This window comes from Lagenorhynchus albirostris, chromosome 2 (genome assembly GCF_949774975.1).
Source record: "Lagenorhynchus albirostris chromosome 2, mLagAlb1.1, whole genome shotgun sequence".
Lineage (NCBI taxonomy): Eukaryota > Metazoa > Chordata > Mammalia > Artiodactyla > Delphinidae > Lagenorhynchus > Lagenorhynchus albirostris.
The window spans coordinates 20,351,744-20,368,206 of NC_083096.1; the positions used below are offsets into that span (position 1 = coordinate 20,351,744).

General features: G+C 36.8%; 1 protein-coding gene across 8 annotated transcripts in view; it reads right to left on the minus strand.

Moving 5' to 3' along the window:
• AIDA (axin interactor, dorsalization associated) overlaps window positions 1–16,463 on the minus strand; it is a 42,489-nt gene that overhangs the window by 5,968 nt on the left and 20,058 nt on the right. For all 8 annotated transcript variants that reach the window (XR_009536309.1, XR_009536310.1, XM_060127390.1 and 5 more), the window contains exons 5-7: window positions 15,323–15,386; window positions 14,950–15,056; window positions 34–156 (exon numbers count right to left, since the gene is read on the minus strand). Coding sequence is in view for 6 of the 8 variants with exons in the window: in XM_060127390.1 (XP_059983373.1) it covers window positions 34–156; window positions 14,950–15,056; window positions 15,323–15,386 (294 nt within the window). In the remaining 2 variants the exon portion in view is untranslated. The remainder of the gene's footprint in view (window positions 1–33; window positions 157–14,949; window positions 15,057–15,322; window positions 15,387–16,463) is intronic.

The window sequence follows — 16,463 nt, forward strand, 5'->3', positions numbered from 1 at the left end:
CCAGAGGGAAGATAGATATACATAGTTATTTACCTTTTACACTAACTGTGATATAGGGATCAATGCATTGCCCAGCATCTTTCAGGCCAATTTTCTCAATTCTGATAGTGAGTAATGTCATTCCTGGTTCTGATGGCAACCTTGGTAATAAAGTACCTGGCAACGGAGAAATAGCAATAAAAATGAGCTCCACCAATAATTTCAAAGTAAATATTTTAACAACATAGAGAAGATATAGCTTTGCTCTTAACTGGCTTAGTAACTAGCCAGGCATCATTTTGGTTTCCAAAACGTACAGACACTTGATGTTATTCTTCTCAGACAAATGCTTAATTAGACACAAGATACATCTACACCTCCATACTTCATATTCAACACTAAAGCATAAATTACTAACTCAAGTTTGTTAAAATTCCAATCCAGGAAGCCCAATTACAAATTACCACATAATTGAGAATGTACATAATATATATGCTTCACATTTACTCCTATATAATATACTCCATATCTCAACATGAAGTGGTAGAACAAGGACACAAAAAGCTTTATAAACATTTGTTATGTATTTCTAAAGTTTGAAAAATTTAATACCAGAATCAATAAATCTTTCAGCTACTATTAATCTTTCAGGAAATAACTTAATATTTATATATTTAATTGAATAACTTTACAGTGTAATTTCCCACTCCTTTCTTCATCCTATTCTGTATGCTCTATCCTCTCAGAAATCAGTCCTACTGAGAATGCCACATAAAACCACAAAAGTAATTGTATGTTTGAAATCTTTTCCATAGATCAATTAAATTTTTTAAAACTGAAAAACCACCCAGAACCACACAAGAGCATTCCCCACCAAGAAAATGACGTGAAAAAAGAAATCGACTGTAGTTTGTTCATTTATTTCAAATAATTGATGAAGAACAGATGCAAACAAAAGTTGATTTTAATTTAATATGTATACAGTACCACAACTTACAGAATCTAACATTTATAAAGGACTTTGGTTGACACTCTTCAAGTTTCTATCCAACAATGTGTTATTCTACTTTTAATGAGGAAGTATTTGAAGTACATGAATCAATCAACTTACCATGTTCAAAATATATTATCAATACATTTAACTGACTGCAATGTGCTAGAGGGAATTTCAGGGGGCAATGAAAATGTTCTCAAATTGGATCACATTGATAGATGCACAACACTATAGATTTATCAAAAGTCACTGAATTGTACACTTAGAATGAGTGAATTTTATGACCTGAAAATTACTATAGAAATCCAAGAGTCTTAACTGGTGATAGCTGTTAAAATTTTTTTTTGACTAATGACAAGGTAGAAGTATAAAAAGCAGAAAAACCAAAATGGGACATTCAAAGCAGTATTTAATACTGTTTCAAAATTATACTTTTTCACATGAAATATTTTGCCATATTTCAACACATTTTCAATTTTCACAAGTTTTCTTACATTAAAGATAAAAGGTCTTTACTGCACCCACTGTCTATTCTTTAAAAAAAATTTAAATTGCGAATCTAACACATATTCAGAAAAGCAAATAAAACGAGTGTACAGCTTAATGAAATGCCGGAAAGCAAGCATCCATGTAACCACCAATGAGGTCAAAAAATAAAGCATGACCTCAGGAGTCCCCTTCTATCCCCACCCAATGCTCTTCTGAATTCCTCCTCACTACCCTGGCTTTTAAAATCACTACTAAAAAGCAACCCTGTATAATTGTTTTGTCTGCTTTTGAACTTGAGATTTATCCAATTGTTGTCAGTTTCTGTAATTTGTTCATTTTTATGATTTTCCAGAATTAGTATAATATAGAGGTTGTACAAATACACCAGTTTTTGTATCCATTCTTCTGTTGACAGGCATTTGAGTTGCTTCAAGTTTTTGGAAATTGTTAACAAAGCTGCTGCAAACATTCTTGGATGCATGCTCTGCTCCACCTATGCACACATTCCCCAAGGGAGGACTTACTGAGTCACATGATATACCACCTTCATGTTTGCTATGTAATTACAAACTATTTTCCAAAGTGGTCGTGTCAGTTTCTGCTCCTAGTACAATCTCCATTGTTCCACATCCTCACTAGCACTTGGGAGTTGTCAGGTTCTTCTTTTTGGCCAATTTAGGTGTAGAGAAATACCAATCTAGTCTTAAGCTCATTTTGCCAATGATTAATGAGTTGAGCACCTTTTCATTTAAAAATAAGCATTTGTATTTCCCTTTTCCTAAAGTACCTATTCAATTATTTTGCCCACTTTACTACTGAAATGCTCACCTTTTAAAAATATATACTATTTATTTATTTATTTTGGCTGCGCTGGGTCTTAGTTGCAACATGCAGAATTCTTAGTTGTGGCATGCATGCAGGATCTAGTTCCCTGACCAGGGATCAAACCCGGGCCCCCTGAATTGGGAGCATGGAGTTTCACCCACTGGACCACCAGGGAAGTCCCTGAAATGTTCACCTTTTTCTTAGTGATTTGTAGGAGTCCTCTAATATTTTGACATAAGCTTTTTGTTGGATACATGTTTTAGAAATAATTTATCAGTGGCTTTCCTTTTTTAAAAAAAATCTGTATAGTGAAGGGTAACATATTAAAATGTGTACAAATTCTAGGCACAGCTTAATGAATTTTCACAAAGTGAACACACCTGTGTGACTAGCACCATATCCAGGAAAGAAAGATATTACCAGCATACTAGGAGCTTGACTTGTGCCCCCAAATCACTCTCTCCCAAGACATAACAGCTATTCTTGACTTTTAATACCAAGATCAGTCTTTGCATGTTTAGAATGCCTTTTCTGTTTATGGTGTCTTCTGATTATGGTAAATTCTTAATGTTAACGTATTCAAATTTCTCAATCTCTAAATTCCTTTAGAGTCAGTGCTTTCTGTGTCCTATTCAAGAAATCTTTCCCCACTCCAAGGTCATGAAGGTATTCTTGTAAGAGCTTGTTTGTTTTGCCATTCACACTTCATTCTATAATCCACACAGAATTAATTTTTGGCTATGGTGTGTGGTAGGAGCCCAATCCCATTCTAATCCACATGGACACTCAATTGTCCCAGCACTACTTACTTAATAGACTGTCATCTCACCCATGTATCTGCAGTGGCATTTTGATCATAAATCAAGTGTGGGTCTCTTTCCGGGCTCCCCATTCTCTCATTGGACTATTTCTTACCCTTGCACCACTACCGTAAGTGTCTTACTATAATTTTACAAAAAGTCTTGACATTCGGTAAAGCAAATTCTCCCGCCTTGACATTATTCTTCAAGAGTCTTAACTACTTTTAGCCCTTTGCATTTCCATGTAAATTATAACACAACAGCTGTCAAGTTCTTAAAAAAAAAAAACAAAAAAACACAAAACATCAAATAACAAAAACACTGTTGGGACTGCAGTGAAGTTCAGATCAATTTTAGAAACAGTCACATCTTTACAAATTGCTTCTTCCAACCCATGAACTGGAATATATTTCTCCATTTATTTAAGACTTCTTAATTTCTCTCAATAAAGTTTTACTGCTTTCTTCACATGGGTCTTATACTTCTCATTGGATTTATTAAACTATATTGATATTTTCTGATATTATCATAAATGTTATTTCATTTTCTAAGCAACTGTTGATCGTTTATAAAGATAAAATCAATTCTTTTTTGGTACATAATTTTTAAAAAATCAAGGTACAATTCACATACAACATTATATTAGTTTCAAGTATACAACATAATGATTTGATATTTGTATATTGCAAAATGATCACAATAAGCCTATAGAATCAATTCTTATGTACAGATTTTACCTCCAGGAACCATGCTAAACTCTCTTACTATCTTTATTTTTCTTTTAATTTTTATTTACTTTTGGCTGCATTGGGTCTTCGTTGCTGTGCGCAGACTTTCTCTAGTTGTGGCGAGCGGGGGCTACTCTTCGTTACAGTGCACAGGCTTCTCATTGCAGTGGCTTCGCTTGTTGCAGAGCACAGGCTCTAGGCGTGCGGGCTTCAGTAGTTGTGGCTCGCGGGCTCTAGAGTGCAGGCTCAATAGTTGTGGCCCACAGGCTTGGTTGCTCTGTGGCATGTGGGATCTTCCCGGACCAGGGCTCAAACCCGTGTCCCCTGAATTGGCAGGTGGATTCTTAACCACTGGACTACCAGGAAGCCCCTCTCTTACTATTTCTAATTATTTACCTATAGGCGCTTTTGCATGTTCTACACACATATTCATAAAATCTACAAATAATTTTTATCTTTTACTTCTGTTTTTGGTCCTAGTGCACTGATGAAAAGAGGTCATAGTAGGCACTATGTCTTGTTATTGATCTGAAAAGGAATGCTTCAAGTATGATTTTGGCTCAAAGCATCCCTTAGAGAACACCCAGAGAACTGTTCTGTTCTCAGTCTGCTAGAATTTTAAAAAATCACGAAGAGATTTAGAATTTAAACCTTTCTGCATCTATTCAGAGGATTATGAGATTTTCCTCCTTAATCTGCTAATGTGAATTGCCTTGACATATTTTACTTATTGAACAATATGTTCTGAAAAATCATCAGTTCATGGAGATTTTCCTGATTATTATCTATAGTATTCTACAGTATTATTCAGCTAACCTACATATGGCAGTTAGGTTGTTTCTAATATTTTATTATTACAGATTACACCATAATAAACAACCTGGCGCATATGCAAATATTTTCTTCATATTCTTAGAGGTGTATCTTGAGAATAAATTCCTAGAAGGAGATTGCTGGGCCTAAGAGTAAATGTGTACTTCTGATGTTATTGTTAAATATTGCTGAATTCCCCTCCAAAGGGACTGTACTATTTTGTATTCCTACCAGTGATGAATGAGCATCTGTCACAGCCTAAGCAACAGTAGTTTTAATTTGCATGTCTCTTTTTATAAGTTGAGTATCTTTTCATATGTTTAAGGGCTATTTGTACATCTTTGTGTGTCTGTATGTACGTGTGTACTGTCTGTTCATGTCTTTTGCCCAGTCTTTTAATGTGCTTGTTGGTTTTTGTTGTTGCAACTTAAAATTTTTATTTATATATTAAGGATGTTAGCCCCTTGTCTTTTTTACTTTGACTATGGCTTTCTTTCTTTGACAGTCAAAAGGTAATTTCTTATCCAATATTCAAAGTCAATGATATGAGACTATGTTTTTCCCAAGTGAACATTAAAACTGGTTTCTACCTTTGGATGAATCAGTTCATAATCTATAATTGTCTAGCTCTTTTAGTTGAAATGAATGAATGGGATGACATTTCTTTCCTCATTACCAACAAACCTTTTTGCCTCAGACCACACTAAAATCTAATCTAACCACTAAATATATTTCTAACAATTCAATATAAAGGCAGTGATTTCAAGCTGCAAGTTAATTTATTCAGCTTCATTATTCTATAATTCAAGGTAGTATGAAAACATTCCATCATGAAGGTTCAGTTTCACCCTCATTACACCTATTAAAGAGCATCTGCAAGCTGACAATAAAATGAAGACGACAAATGATTTAAAAAGGTGAATATTCAAGGTATTTCATGACGGTTTCCAACGTGCTCTCTCCCTGTATGACCAACTCCTACACACTCGGAGTCTCAGTTCAGGCTAGATTCCCTGTGCTGAACTCCCTTAGCCTTCTTTTTTTTGCTTATCCATAACACACTGTGCACATCTCTAACCATAATTATGTACTGTTGGCTTTGTCTTGTTGACTACATAGTAAGCTTCTTGAAAGACAAATCTGGGTAACCACTCATTTTTTTTATTATTTGGCATTAGTAATAAACAGATCCTTTTTGAGTTAATGTATTGTTGAATAAATAAATGAATTTCACAGCTCTAAAGGTTATATTATGTTCTAGTAAACAAATGGCTAGATAATATATATATTATATATGTATCGATGCACTGTCTTATATGACATGTGCGTGAAAGAAGATAAAATACTAGCATAATACCATACCACCTGCAGCTCCTGGGTTAGATGAGAAAGGTAGCATGTTTATGTACCAAAGGTAAAACCATATGATAATCAGAAATCAAAGCACTACATTAAAAGAAGATTTCTAAATGAACAATTAAAATATTCAACTATATAAAGTAACAGGAGAACAAGCAACTACACTTGTAAAACTTGAAGACTATAATCAGGATAAGAAAAGAAATGATCATACATGATCTGGTATAGACTAAGCTTTTCCAGCTAGAATAATTTGCTATTAAATCTAGAGCAAGGATCAAAAATAACAAATGTTCTTCTATGTGGTAGCACTGCATAAACAACAGATAATCAATGCTTACAGAACACTTAACTACGTGCCAGGCAATGTTCTAACTTTATATGTGTCAACTCATTTAATCCTCACAATAATTCTATGATATAGGTGTTAATGTCAGTCCCATTTAGTTAGCAGAAGGTGAAAACTGGGGCACAGAAAAGTTAGGTAACTTGTCCATTATCACACAGCAGTCTGACCCTAGAGTCCATGCTTCTAACTGCCATGTCCCATTTGCCACTTTTGTAATTTAATTGTCCACAAAGCCTAAAAAGGACCTGCAGGATAATCTGCGTCTCAAGGTCCTTAACGTAAGTCCCCTTGCCATGTAACATACATGCTCACAGGCTCTGGGGATTGGAATATGGATGTCTTCGGGGAGCCATACAGGTAACTGCCTAAACCAGGATTTCTTAACCAGGTTTCCGCAGAATCCTAGGGGTGTGCTGGAGCTATGGCTAGGAGCTCCACAAAAGACAGTGATTAAGAAGGAATAAACGCCACCTGAACTTTGTGCACTGAGCAATGCGTGTTCACTGTGAGGGCCAGAGACTGGGCAGTCCCTACAGCAACTCTATTATTGGTCTTTGAGTCTCACATGGCAATGGGCAGTAGGACCACGTTCATCTGGTTGGATCCATTTTTAGTTTTTCATGCGAGAAAGGGGCAGCCACTGGCAGCTGGTAAGCTCTACAGTGCATGGAGGAAGGCCGCCTGGTGCTGTCAGCCTCTTCTGATTTACCTGCCCTACCTCCCCAGTGTACCACCAACTGGAGCAAACATGTCCTACTGCTGTCAAAGAAAACTGGGGGGAATTATTTGATTCAATGTGGCTTCTGAAGAAGAGGTACGAGCTAGGAGAGGAGGATTCCAAACCTAAGCCTACAGATGATTCTGATAAGGTAACAAAAACGAATCACAAGCTCCAGGGTCATTTTACTGCACTAGGGCAATAGGGGACACACCAAAGTCCACCTTGATGATGAAAACTATTTATCGATATGTTGTATTTGGACCAGTAATCCAAGTTGTCCTATTCCATAGTGCATCAACTGTAGAAGACAATTTATGAACGCAGCTATGGCTCCACAAACATAAAAAACATCACTTAACTACAAATCACAACCATTGACAAGGTGCTAATATTTTGAGGTTCTAATAGCCATTTAAAATAAACAGAGTAAAGGGAACCCTCTTACACTGTTGGTGGGAATGTAAATTGATACAGCCACTATGGAGAACAGTATGGAGATTCCTTAAAAAACTAAAAATAGAACTACCATACGACCCAGCAATCCCACTACTGGGCATATACCCTGAGAAAACCATAATTCAAAAAGAGTCATGTACCAAAATGTTCACTGCAGCTCTATTTACAATAGCCAGGAGATGGAAGCAACCTAATGTCCATCATCGGATGAATGGATAAAGAAGATGTGGCACATATATACAATGGAATATTACTCAGCCATAAAAAGAAATGAAATTGAGTTATTTGTAGTGAGGTGGATGGACCTAGAGTCTGTCATACAGAGTGAAGTAAGTCAGAAAGAGAAAAACAAATACCATATGCTAACACATATATATGGTATCTAAAAAAAAAAATGGTTCTGAAGAACCTAGGGGCAGAAGCAGAGGAGCAGCTGCAGTCCTCGTCCTTCACCTACAACTCCTCTGTTCCAAGGGAAGCTGATAACACTGCAGAACCTACCGTAAGGAGGATCTCCTCACATGGACTGGTTGGTTCTCTGTAATGGGGCCAAGACACTCTGGAAGAGAGAGATTTCGGAGAACCAGACTAGGAATGGACCGCCAGCCCAGAGACCAGGAGTCTGCGTGTTAAGTCCACAGAAGAAAACAGAGGTTACATGGAAACTGAAGTCAATGAAATCCTTTAAGACCCTGTCCTCACATGATTTTTCTTCCTGGTCTATAATGAAAAATGGCATGATGGTCTTTGTTCCAAAACAGTAGTATATCATCACCTAGACAAGACTCCTAAAGAGGCAATGACTTTTTGGATAATTACTGAGAATTATCTCTTTTGAAAACCCTGTGATTTGAGTTTGCTTATTAAGTAACTTTATTTGCTTGACGTTTTATGTGATATTGTACAGATGTTCCCACGGGTGTTGGTTCTAAAATAAGAGGTGAGTTGGTCCTTATTTTGCCTTAGTGCTTCGGAAATTAAACATCACTAACAAGGAGTATATTAATTTTTTATCCACACTTACAGCAGAGTTCAGTCAGGTGTCCAAAATGTAGACTAAGCAATATCATATATATGTGATAATACATATAATCTTGTTAGTTTTCATTGCTTTAAATTTGTAATACTTGTAACTAAACTCACAGATCTAGTACTATTGACACAGATTCTCTGTCATCCAAATTTCTTTCTTTTTTTTAATTAATTAATTTATTTAGGCTGTACCGGGTCTCAGTTGTGGCATGTGGGCTTCTTAGTTGCAGCATACGGGTTTCCTAGTTGCGGCATGCAAACTCTTAGTTGCAGCATGCATGCACGATCTAGTTCCCCAACCAGGGATCAAACCCAGGCCCCCTGCATTGGGAGCACGGAGTCTTACCCACTGGACCACCAGGGAAATCCCTGTCATCCAATATTTTTTAAGTGCACATTTCTTTGTGCTGCTAAATCATGATAAAAAAAAAAGGACATACATGATAATACTTTGCATTTAAGTAGCATTTTTTTTTCTTTCAAGAAAAATACTTTAGTTATTCTGGGATAATTTTAAACACGATTTAAGATAATGATATTGTTCAAACCAGCCACAGTATTTGGTAGATAGGTAACATATTAAATGTGTCTTCAAATTCTGGCAATAGATAATCTTTGCAACTGACATTGCGGGTAGATAAAAAGTTATGGAGGGACCATTTATTTGTTTTGAAATACTGAGTTCAATTTGGAGGTAGAAATTGTGGTAAAACATTAAAATACACATACAAGTTCTCCTAGTAAGTAATTTATTGTCTAGCAGTTGAGGAAAATGGGTTCCTCTAAGCTTTCACAAAAAAGAGTTTGAAAAACTGTTAAGATGTTTGTTCGTGTTTAAAACTGCTTTAAAAGTTTGAAAAAAATCTTTAAAAGTTTGAAAAAAATCTTAGGGGCCATTATCATTTAAATAATATTGTATCTAGGTCTATGAAATTAAAATTATAGCTGACTGAAGTTGTTTGCGTACATAAAGAGTATATCAGTGTCACTATCACATTTTGGAAAAAAAATTAATAAACACACATCCACAAAGTCTAGGAGTCAGTGGGCATGTGCTTCATGTAGAAATGCTAGTTTAAAAAGGGCAATCCATTATTCCCTACAGCAAGCAAGGGAGAGTTCCCCACAGGTGTCTGAGTTGCAAGGTTGAATTGCCAGAGTACTTTCAAGAAAGAGGAGGCCAGATGTTGCTGGGTGCTTTGAAGATGAGGGCTGCAGGAGGTAGCATACTTAACAGACATTTCATATGAACCAGTCTCTGCAAAGCTCTGAAGAAAACCCTTTAACTTCAAGTGACAGGATTCTTGGATTTAAAAGAAAAAGAATTAACTTTAAAAGGAAATCCTGAAATATTTCCACGACTGCTTGGGCTTGAGAGAGAGAAAAAATATAAATAAGTCTTACATCTTATTAAAAACCAGCCTGGAGAACAAGAGAACAAAATCAAAGAGTATTTTCCTTCCCTTTACATACTAATAAATGCCTGGATGAGGAACACTTTCTCTGATTCCTCTGCACAGCCTGAGAACTTGAGACTTTGGGAGAAGAAAAAGAACTTGGCGAGCTGTGGTCTAACCGTACCCTTGAGATGAGATTCACCGCTGTGCTCCTAGGCATGCTCTGGATTTCCATGAAGGAAGGATGCCCTGATAGTCATAGGAAAGCAATGAACATTTTGCTGCAATTTTCAACTTCTTATATGTGTGAGCAAGAAAAAACTTCATTTCAGCTGAAAATGAAATTCATGTTTGCTTATTTCTCAAGTTCAACTCAGAATTGAGTACTTGTGCAGGAAAACCCAAGCACAGGTTTCACGCTGAAGAGGTAAATTTCATTCTTTATTTTCAGTTTCAAAAATAAACATGTTTTATGCATATTTAAGCCTATATAAGAGCTCAAAACACCAACACATTTGTATAATTTTGAACCTGCTAAGCCTATGTTTGAGTTTAATCACGTCATTCAGTAAAAAAATGTTTTTTAAAATCTTGAAAATTGTGTCTTGGCTATTTTTTTATTCATATTTCTTGGGCTTATGATTTTAAGAGCTTTATATTCAGCAATGTCAATACATTTTTAGGCCATTAAAAACACGTTATAAATTTATATCCTTGATTTAAATGAAATCTACCAAGCCTATCTTTAGAAGAATTAAATCCTACTTTGGCTTAATCCAATTATTTAACAAAAATTTATGATGTTTGCCGTATGAGTTTTTTAAATTTTGAAGAGGAAAAAGATTAATATCAAAAAAGGTAAGATAATATCTACCTCTCCCCCTCCCCCCATTAAAAGCTGGCTAAAAAGGCGCTTTCGGTTTTAAATGGGAAAAAACGATTCTGGGTCCTACCACATCTGCACACCATACCTTATTCCTCATCAGCCCCACAGTGGTGCTGGTTACAGACCTGTAGGCGTTTGTCAGCACGCATAAACCTGCACACTAAAAAGGGTGAATGTTGTATATGTAAGTGACACCTCAATAAACGTGACTTTCAAAAAAAGTCACAACAAACTTACAATTCAGTAACTTATATAAAAACAAAGATAATAAATTAAAAGTCACAACAATTCCCAGAACTATCTTGCCACCAAATGCAAACACAGCCTAGGCATAACTAAAATCTTGGATTCTCTCAGAATAACAAAGAAAATAAAACGTTTCCTGCTTTACAGTTAAGTTAAAGGTTAAATGCCATCTTGTTATTTTGATGATGTCAATGAATACAATTTTACGAGTCATTTTTTAATGACACCTATAGGTCGTGGACAATAATGACCCCAAACTAAAAACAGCTAATTAAACTACATGTACTCGTTCAAAAAAGAAATTCAGAGAATAGAAGGGTTCAGTAAGCCTCCTGTACCTCTGAAATGAAATATCACAATGCTATATCAGTTTACAAAAATCTATTCAGTTTGGGCTTACTCTTACATAGCAAATGGATTTAATTTATGGCAGAAGTTTCTTTTCAACTCAGCAACCTGAACCTCATAAAAACCTTGATCTGTATGTTTCATGGCTTACATCATCTGCTTTAAAGATCTTGTTTGCTACAGAAGTACAGCAAGTGAGCAAACAACCAAGTCAGATAGAAATTTATAGTACTGGAAGCTACGGCAATGATAATATGTGGTTTTCAAAGGGAATAACAACTATTCAGTTAGTAAAACAGCGAGATAATTTCTCTCACCATCTCAGCAATTTTGAAATTTCCTACATATATGACAAAAACAAGAAAAATACATCTCTCTTTTCATAAAGCAAGGTACATTAGGAATAATGCCCTATACCAAAGAAACATTATTAACAATAAGAGCTACCATCTACAGTAATTGTCCCAATAATCCTATAGTGTAGGTATTGTTATCTCCATTGAAAGATGATGACGATGAGAATAATCACCTCACTAATATTCAGCATGTGACAGGTACTGTGCTAAAAGCTTTATAAGCTGTACCTTGTTTAGTCTTCACAGGAACCTTATGAGTAGGCATGATTATCATCCCATTTTATAAATAAAGAAATTGAGGTTAAACTGGTTTAAGAATAGGTGCAACTAGTAATGGACAGAGATTAGACTCAAGCCCAGTGTCTGTTCGTTCAAGTCTATGTTGCTCCAACTCCATAATGCCTCCTCCCCAAGGGGCATTATAAACACTGGAATATCACTATTATTACTGTAGTACTTTATTGCACTTCACAGATATCTCATTTTTTACAAATTGAACATCTGTGGTAACCCTGTGTCAAGCAAGCAAGCCAGTCTACTGGCGCCATTTTTCTGACAGCATTTGTTCACTTTGTGTCTCTTTTGTCACATTTGGATAATTCTTGCAATATTTCAAACTTTTTCATTATTGTTACAGTGATCTGTGATCAGTGATCTCTGATGTTACCATTGGAACCACAGATGTGGTGGAAATAGCAAGAGAACTAGAATTAGAAGTGGAGCCGGAAGATGTGACTGAATTGCTGCCATCTCATAAAACTTTAACAGATGAGGAATTGCTTCGTACAGATGAGCAAAGAAAGTGGTTTCTTGAGATGGAATCTACTCCTGGTGAAGATGCTGTGAAGATTGTTAAAACGGCAACAAAAAATTTAGACCATTACATAGACTTAGTTGATAGACAGTGGCAAGGTTTGAGAGACTTGACTCCAATTTTGAGAGAAGTTCTACTATGGGTGAAGTGCCATTAAATAGCACTGCATGCTAGAGAGAAACTGTGAAAGGAAGAGTCAACCTAGGTGGCAAACTTCACTGTGCTCTGATTTGAAGAAGGTGCCACAGCTGCCCCAACCTTCTGCGACCACCACCCTGATCAGTCAGAGCCAACGTTAGACAAAACTCTCCACCAGCAAGAAGGTTACAACTAGCTGAAGGTTCAGATGAGGGCTACCATTTTTTTAACAATAAAGTTTTTTTCTTTTTTTAATATTTGTTTATTTATTTATTTCTGGCTGTGTTGGGTCTTGGCTGTGGCACACGGGCTCCTCTCTAGTTGTGAAGCGTGGTTTCCAGAGCGTGCAGGCTCAGTAGTTGCAGTGTGTGGGCTCCAGAGCGTGTGGACTATGTAGTTGCAGCACATGAGCTCTCTAGTTGTGGCACATGGGCTCAGTAGTTGCAGCGTGTGGGCTTAGCTGCCCCACGGCATGTGGGATCTTAGTTCCCTGACCAGGGATCGAACCCGAGTCCCCTGCGCTGGAAGGCAGTTTCTTAACCACTGGACCACCAAGGAAGTCCCAGCAATAAAGTATTTTTTTAATTAAAGTATGTACCTTGTTTTTTTTAGACATAATGCTATCACACACTTAACAGACTATACAGTGTACACGTAACTTTTATATGTACTGGGAAACCAATACATCTGTGTGACTTGCTTTCTTGCAATACTCACTTTATTGCGGTGGTCTGGAACCAAACCTGCAGCATCTCCAAGGTCTGCCTGTACTTTTATTACCAAGAAAGTTATCAGGATAATACATAAATTGTATCTAGCTGTATTTTAAAGCTTCTGGCGTCTATTTTAAAATACATCACAATATATCAGCATAGTACACTAAAGTGAACTATTATAGTTTACCAGAAATGAAAACTGTGTCCTGTATAAGAACAGAACAGAGTAAAACAGTAATTGGGAGAGGCAAGAAATTTATCCAGGGTGGCTGCCTAGGTTACTGACAGAGAGGGAAGATCTTCTGTAAACAAAAAAGCCTTGCCATACGTTATTTGCTTTCCTAAAACAAAATGGGAAGAAAAGGGCATTTGCTTTGTATTCATTCTCCCTGGGTCCAGTTTTTGTTTTTTTTTTTTAAATAAATTTATTTATTTATTTTTGGCTGTGTTGGGTCTTTGTTTCTGTGCAAGGGCCTTCTCTAGTTGCGGCGAGCGGGGGCCACTCTTCATCGTGGTGTGCGGGCCTCTCACTATCGCGGCCTCTCTTGTTGCGGAGCACAGGTTCCAGACGCGCAGGCTCAGTAGTTGTGGCTCATGGGCCCAGTTGCTCCGCGGCATGTGGGATCTTCCCAGACCAGGGCTCGAACCCGTGTCCCCTGCAGTGGCAGGCGGATTCTCAACCACTGCGCCACCAGGAGAGCCCCTGGGTCCAGTTTTAATGACCACAATTTGATTAATTAAAGAAGTACTTACAAAAGTGTACAGAAAAGAGTTAACATAGCAGGTCTGAGATTGTTACTCTTAGAAAGGCCTGAGTACAAGGTAGACCCCTGACTAGAGTCTGGGAATCTGGATTTTGGGAGGGTTCCTACTATCCCCTGATAAGAATAGTCACTGTGCCTAAGTTATTTTTACAAACAACATGGTTTATGCTGAATTATCTGCTTTCCTTCTAGGAGTCTGGAATTTTGGTCAGTGCTAGGCAGAGGGTGTCTATGTGATCAGCTGCCAGTAACAGCTCTGGGCATGGAGTCTCTAATGTGCATCCTGCTTCCCTAGTGGACACTTCACGTGTGTCATTACAATCTGTCACTAGAGGAATCAAGCACAAGCTATGTGACTCCACTGGAAAAGGACTCTTGGAAGCTTGCACCTGGTTTCCTCCAGACTTTGCTCATGCACCTTTTCCCTTTGCTGACTTTGTTTTTGTATTCTTTCTCTGGAATAAATCACAGCTGTGAGTACAATCACATGCTGAGTCCTGTGAGTCCTCCTACTGAATCTCCAAATGCAAAGGTGGTCTTTGGAACCCCAAAACAGATAGTAAGATACTTTCAGACTATACTTATAAAACAGCTACTGCCCAAAACACGACCATTTGCTTAAGATTGGCATGAACCCTGGAGAGGTTTTACTCTCTACTAGCAAATACCAAAATAAGTTCCAAACACCTTGACCTTGTATTGAGTTAAGTAATGTATATTTTTAACAAGTGATACTCACCGGGAACTCTAGCAGGAAAGGCATCAGGAGACCCTGCTCCAGCACCACCCTCTTCTTCATCTTCTTCAAATTCCAAATTCTCTTCTTCACCAGGTGCTAAAATTCTTCTACATGCAAAAGGACAGAGAAAAGAGTGAGCTACAAAACTAAATATACTAGAGAAGCCTCATAGCTACTCATTTCCTAGGTAAGATGTTGATATAAAAAATGCTGACATAAAATGTTAATATGTTACTACTAATGATATCAGTAGTTATGATATAACCAACAATGATATACCAACATTGATATAAAACATCCAGAATCTCTGAAAAACAGGTATAAAATAAGATGATAGAATAAGAAGACAAATATTGGTGCTTATTTATTTTACCTTAAGGGGACAGGCTGAACATCAAATGGGAATTCTTTATTATATGTAAGAATATTCTTTAGGACTAGAATAAAAAGAGAAAGACGTACGAATTATCTCATGAATCAAAATAAACAATTTTATTGTCAATGACTGATTTTTAGTCAATTTTACTATGCCTATTAATACTTTTTTAAAAATTCCCAATCTTATCATCATCCAGAGCCATAAACCATTGACTATCTTAGCAAAATGAAAATATCCGTACTCCAAGTACCAGTAATTTCAGAGTATTGTTAGACCTCCAAGGAGAGTTACTTCTAGAGTCTCAGAGTCCTTATGGAAAATGAACCCCAAAATAGTTCTATGTACAAAGTCCTAGGTGAGACATGGGGCACCAGAGAAGAGAGTAACTCCTCCCTGGAGTATTTAAATTAAAAGATTGGTGTCAAAGATGACCAATGAGAGGGACATGAGCATATCTTATTCTATGTCCTGATGAGACTTCCCCTCAACTCCATAAAACTGGTAAAGTTTATAGTAGTGAGGTTATAATTCTCATACGTATTTTACCATAGTTTATTACAAATGTGTAATATATACATACATATATGTGCATATATTCGTACATACACACACACACAAACACAAAGAGGGATTTATCCTCAAGAGAAGTCTTCAAACAACATGGTACCACCTCCTGTATTATGGTTGTGGTCAATGACTATATCCTGGCATGTAAACTTAAAGAGAGGTGCTATATGTAACTTAGTGCTTCATATCTGGTCTTATGGATTCCCAGTAACTACCTGCAACTATATGAAGGTGAAGTAATAGCATTAATTGGGCAACCCAAAATATTTCTATGATTTTATACTCAACTTATTCAGTCTCTCTAAGTTTGGAGTCCTGCAGTTGAGAGCTAAAATAGGTATGGATGTTGTCATCCCCAAAAAGGAAATCCCTGTGTACAGGTTGCAATTATATGCCTTACTCCAATCGGAGTTGGATGTGTTTATCAGACTTCTTCTAACATATGCACTCCTACTAAGCCCTTCGGGGAGAGAAGTCTGAGACTTGGGTCTAGATTCTCACTCATCGTTATTCTCGCTCCCTCTCCAACTCTTACCCTCATTCTTCCTCTCTTTTTCTTATCCTCAAC